Below are 6,000 nucleotides of genomic sequence, written 5' to 3'. Positions count from 1 at the left end.
AAAATACTGACCATTGAATCTGAAATGAATTCATAAATACACAGATCAACATGAGTTACAGTAAATTGTAGAACTTACCGTATTCAGGAATGGTAATGGCAAGGACCCAATCATCTTCTATTGTCTTCAGAATGTCAAAATTTTTTATTAAAAATACGAGCTTGGGCTTCCCACTAATCTCTTCAAGATGAGATTTACCTTGGCAGTTCTGTGTAAATATCAGACCTGCCAGCGAGATGCAGTATAGAGGGTCCACTTCTGACACGGTTTATGTGATCACAGTGAAAGCTGTGCTTGTGCCAAAGAGGGTGGAATGCTTAGAAAAAGGTTGGAAATGAAAGTCAGGCCCTAACCATCTGGCTTATTGCCAGCAGCAGCCACCAGTTCAGTCTTCTCTTCTTCACTCCCTTGAGTTTATTACTAACTGGTTTGGGCATACCCATTTTTGTTACTACTTCTTGCTATTTTGGGATGCCTGAGCAAAGACACCTATTTCAAAAAAACACCTAAAAAATCCTTCTTTTTGTTATCTTGCTTGTGCATGGTTTTAAAAGAATGACTTCTTAAACAAAAATTGCGGGACTGCCTTAATATCTGAAAATTACATAAAACCAAGGAAAAAAGAGCAGCAGAAGTGAAAATAGAAATAAAGATAATGATGTGTAAAATGAGGAAACTCTCCTGGATGGTTTGTAAAAACAAATATTTAAAAGTCTATTTCTAAAGGTCAGCTGAGGGAAATATACAGGGCAGAATGAAAAGAGGATTGCCTAGGGAGGCAGAACACTTGATTTCTAAAATTCATAAATTGTTATCTTACAAAAAGTAACATGCATAAATGTATAGCTTTGTATTAACTGGCACAAGCCAAAATGTTAATCTAAGACTGAAGCAGGAAAAGGCCATTATGTCTTAAGCCATAAAACGACTGAGTGATAGAAAAAGCCCCTGACATTCAATGACACTTTTCCATCACACACAAGTCCACTTCACTCCTCATACATGTGCCGCTAAAGTCCATGCATATCAGCGTATCACAGTACAAGAATGACTATGCTGGGAGACCTATTGGTTTTTCTATATCATTTGGAGAAAATGAGCATTTTATGCCATATAGTGTTTTGTGAATATGTAGTCAAAAATTATGCTAGCGTGAGTCAGTCAGTCAGTACAAACCAGCCTCAGGAAAGCACATAATCACAAGTAGTTCTGTGGTTACCTTCACAGCAAGCACGAAGGACTCAGAAAATTCAGAGCTTAAAGCATGAACAGTGTTAGATACATGTACAGCCCACGGACGTAACGATGTTTTGTAAGCTGGTCAGAAAGACCATGACTCTTTTTTTTTTTTTTTGTGCTTTAAAATGGTGTGCTACATTGTTCTTTTATCTGCACTCATGTCTCCCCAGGCTTCTTATCACGAATTCTTTTTCTGCTAAAGTAATGAGGTGACCAACACAGAAAACAGCACTGGGCTGCCTGACACTGCCCCCACGGAAGTGCAGCGAAGATCCAGAACCACAAGCTTAGTGATGCATGACATAAATAAATGATGAAATAATGAATGATATGATAATGAAATAAATTTCTGGGCTAGCTTTTATTGGACAGTTTAGTCAGAGAAAATAAGCTGGAAATCCCTTTCCTGCTTCAATTCAGGTTTCATTTTTAGTTTAAAAACATGACATCCTGTAAGTCTTTGGAGTCTGATGAACTGGATTAGTTTTAAAAAGAAAGTTTTCCATATGTACAATGAAGATTTGGCCATTTTGAGAAGGGAGGGTGGAGTGCACTGATCCTTTTTTTCTACAGTTCTTTTTAGCCTTCTTTCCAATGAAAACAAGGTTAATATTGTTACAGTGTCTGTCTGTCTGCCTTGCCACAGTAGAATTGTGAACATGTTGGCCAATTTCAACTATATGTGACAGGCAGGTCAAGGTCTCAAAGTTGTTGTGTTCCTGCAGACTTTACAAAGTTGACAAGCAGTACAGAGGCTAGAGACAAATTTAATGCCCTATTGAGAGGAAGAGCAGGGTGTGAGCTCAGCTGCAACCAACACTGTCCAGGAGACAGATTGCATGTACCCAGCCATGGCAATGGACGATTACATGCATCCATTCAATTTTAGAGATTCCTTAGATTTTACAGTGCGCTCATTGCCACAAAAGTCCAAGTGCTTCTATGCTAGACATGTTAAGACATGTGAAGCAAGAATCAATGGTAAGCTTCACAAAGATAGGAGCAGAGGGATCAAACAACTTAACTTCAGCTGTGACATGGAATTAATACATCTCCAAGTACTTTGTTGAGTTTTTTTTTGGTTGGTTTTGGTTTTTGTGAAATAGTTAAAATAGATACAAATTTCTTATTGCAAATAATCTGTCATTTAAAAAATTATTTTCTTTGTGATAGAACAAAGAGAGGGGTTTGAAAGAACAAGATCTGGTAGAACTATAAATTAAATGGATTTCAGTGTTCAACTGTGCTGTGAAAGAGTGAGGAGAGAGAGAGGAAAGGATGCTAAGAACCTGTTTATGGGCAGAAGCAGGACAGTTGGGATGATGGCAGAGAGCAGAATGGGAGAACCCCACTTTCCAGCCTTTTTCTCCTTACCCTCCCAGCCTGGCCAAGGATGCAACTGTTTTCAAGTAGAGTATGAACTCTTTCTTTTTTTTTTTTATTTTTCCATTTAAATTAACAAAGAACCAACCCAAGGAACATTGCACTGAAGAAAGCATGTTTTCAAATGTTGCGGTATTCATTCTTTACCCCATCTTCTTTAGAAAAGACCTCTCAAACAGTAGAATGGATATTGCATTGTTTCCTTATTCCCCAATATTCACCTTACAGTTTATTATAGCTTAATAAAAGAAACAGTAACCAATCCTTCATGAATATTCATATCCAATTCTTCTTTTACAGGAATAATATGAAAAAGAATCTCTTTATAAAGTTAATGTTAGACTCCTTTTGTAAAATAGGTCCAGTAACTTATTTTTAAGAGAAGTTTAGATTAGCAAGAAACCCAGTATTATAGACATATGACATATCTGAGATATTTCTACTGGCAATTCTGATAGAGTTAAAATATTTTTTGGTTTGAAGCACGATTTAAAAACCCTTCTTCCATGTCCTATTGGGTACAGCACAATTCCAAATTAAAGAATGTAATGTGTGAAATAGCTGGTAATTTTAATGATATCAGAATGGACTCCTTATTTTCCTGAGATTTTTAGCTTTTATCTATAAAAGGAAGCTGATATTCTGTGTTGGAAATACTATAATTAAGAAGCTATAAAGAGCTATGGCACATGCTCATTTCTAGCTGTTAATTTATTAAAATAATTATCTGAAGCTTCATGAAATGTGCAACCTTTGAGCAGCCATCATGTTTTTAATTTTTATGATGACTTGAAATTACGTAACTCAAATGCAACAAATGTGTTCTCTCTTCTATTTTTCTGTATCAGAACTCCATTATGGCCCAGCTCCTCACAAGGACTCTTGAAAGAAAAAGAAAACTCTTTTTTCTTGCACTTTACTCTCATTTAATAAGGAAGTATATACGTGTTATAGCAGAGACGTCAAGATAAATGGAAATCCTGCAATGTAGCTTAATAACAACAACAGAAAAAGCAAAACACAAAGTTCACAGCACCTTGCAAATCAGTTAGCACCAGTAAAGAGCCCAGATGAACTCAACACTGTGATAGATGCAGCTTCTCGGTAGCCTCATCTGTGCAGTATACAGGCTACATATTAACATCAGACCTCAAGTACATTTTCAGGTTTCTGAAAGCAATGGAGATCTTTTCATTCTCTGAGGCATGAGACACAGGTACTGTAATTTCGAAACAAGTGTTTTCTAGTGATCTTCTTCTCCAAAACACTGAAGAGAAACAGACATCTTTCTGGAATGCAGTGTACTTCCAGAGTAAAATCATGAACTTTCTGTCTATCTTCAGATTACTGCGAGCCTTTTAAGGGAAGTACATTCCTTTTCCCCTTCCCAGACATCTGAGAAGCAAAGCAAACTAAAACATCTCCTCATGAAGACAGAAATTTACTTCTTCATTTATTTCTTCCCATCTTCTGCATGCTCTTTGTATTTAAGATAGCAAGTATTTCATTGAGGAAATCTCTTCCCAACTCATACTCTGGACTGAGCCCACAGACTTAATGATCGCTCCTGTAAGGACATTGTGATGGAAATAGATGGGAAGAAAACATCACTGTGGAGTGCTGTAGTCCCTAACAATGAAACACAACCCACTTTCCCCTCTTCAGGATGCAGGAGAAAAGGATAAATGAAAAGGTAAGGATATGGAAAGTGGAGAATCCATGAACTCCACCTGCCGTAAATCTGATATAGTCTGATACACGCTTTCTAAATCTCTCTCTGAAGGACCTGAATTCCCTGCCTTCTGGCCTCCCTCTGACCAAGTGTCTCTCTGCATTCATCATCATCATTTTTCATAGCAGATACTGCTAAAAATGACTTCTCATTTAGCAGTTTTCAAAAGAGCCATCATCAGATCATGATTTCAGCAAACATTGCTAATGCATTCTTAAGGGATGCCAAACAGCAGAAAATTCTATGGGAAATCCATTTCGTGTCTTCATGGCAGTGATGTTTTTCTTCTTACAACATGGTATTCAAACCTCAGGAAGGGCATGAAAGCTAGAAAGAATTTAGGAAAAAGGTATGAAGCATGATTTAACATTTGATTGCGAAACCCCAAAAACCATTCTCAGGAAACTCAATTCAAGAAAAGGTTAAGAATGATTTGCGGGACTTTTTCCAGAACAAGGTCTGCTCCTTTCCACTAAGAGCCTACTGACTATTCTGACACGTACTCCGCAGTTCAGTTTGTATTCACTTAAATCTTGGAAACAGCATGGAGCTGAGTGAACCCAAAACACAACTCTGTGCTTTAAAAAACTAACTGGGAAGAGAGACAGCAGGTGAGTAGAGAAAGCATCAGGTCTCCATCCCCCTTACAGAGGGTTCTGTCAGAAAACAGACAGAGGTTTATGTGAATCATTCACTTGCAAATAGAGAAGGAGAAAAGTAATGAAACGATCAGCTTGAAGCAGGGGCAAGGTTGAAGAAGGGATCCCCCTCCTTCCACTTGGTATTGTAAGGATGAACTAGGATCCATCTAGGGCTTGGCGGTGTAATAGTGTTACAATTTTCCCTTCTTGCTTGTTTCTTTCAAACAGAGGTTCTCCTTTCACCCACAGCCCCCACTGTCTTCAGCTGGGCTGAAGGGCTTCACATTTCTGAAAACTGTGCCTTAAATTTCACTCAATTTTTGTTTCTTCTTGGTGAAAACTCTTGCTTTTAAAGGAGTATGTTTTCTATCAGAGTGCCGCAATCCTCTTGAGTGCCAGGAAGGAATGAATGAAGCAGCCTCTATGGTGGCACGGTCTGCAATCATGTCTTCTATTTCAAAGCTAGAGATAAACAGGACACAATCAGGATGTGTGGTGATAAAACATCCACAGGTAGCTCCTAAATCAGAAGGGAGGTGAATTTCTAGAGAAAATTGCTCAAGCCTGTTGACAGAATTGAATGACTAATTGTAACAGAAATACAAACAGGCTGAAATTACAATTTAATGGGCTAAAAAAAAGGATAAATTTTCAGCTGGCATGGTGTTCTTTCCACCCCCACCTGCTCCCCTTAAAAGATGCCATTTAAGAAAACTGAAACCTCTTCCTACACAGAACAAGAAAATACATATTTTCTCTTGGTATCAAAACAATGTTCTCTTTCCTGACTGCTTGTGGTCACTTCTCTTGAAAAACTAAGTCTTAAAAACTGATCTATACATAGTTAAAAAAAAGTGCATGAAGGTTAGAAATGCTTTTGCACAGTGCATAGAAGTGCAGAAGAATGTATACGTAAATCTCAAGAAAACACAGACATTCTTTAGTGAGAATAAGAAACGAAGTTGTTTGTTGCAAGTCAGCGATACTGCTGTTATCAGCCATGAT

General features: G+C 37.8%; 1 protein-coding gene across 1 annotated transcript in view; it reads right to left on the bottom strand.

Moving 5' to 3' along the window:
* Positions 1-5,297: 5,297 nt before the first annotated feature.
* LOC104127527 (collagen alpha-6(VI) chain-like) overlaps positions 5,298-6,000 on the bottom strand; it is a 62,014-nt gene continuing 61,311 nt past the window's right edge. The window contains exon 28 of the mRNA XM_009640204.1: positions 5,298-5,457. Coding sequence (XP_009638499.1) covers positions 5,298-5,457 — 160 coding nt within the window. The remainder of the gene's footprint in view (positions 5,458-6,000) is intronic.

The sequence above is a fragment of the Egretta garzetta genome, unplaced genomic scaffold (genome assembly GCF_000687185.1).
Source record: "Egretta garzetta isolate BGI_Z169 unplaced genomic scaffold, ASM68718v1 scaffold96, whole genome shotgun sequence".
NCBI lineage: Eukaryota > Metazoa > Chordata > Aves > Pelecaniformes > Ardeidae > Egretta > Egretta garzetta.
This window is presented reverse-complemented; position numbering and strand designations above follow the sequence as displayed.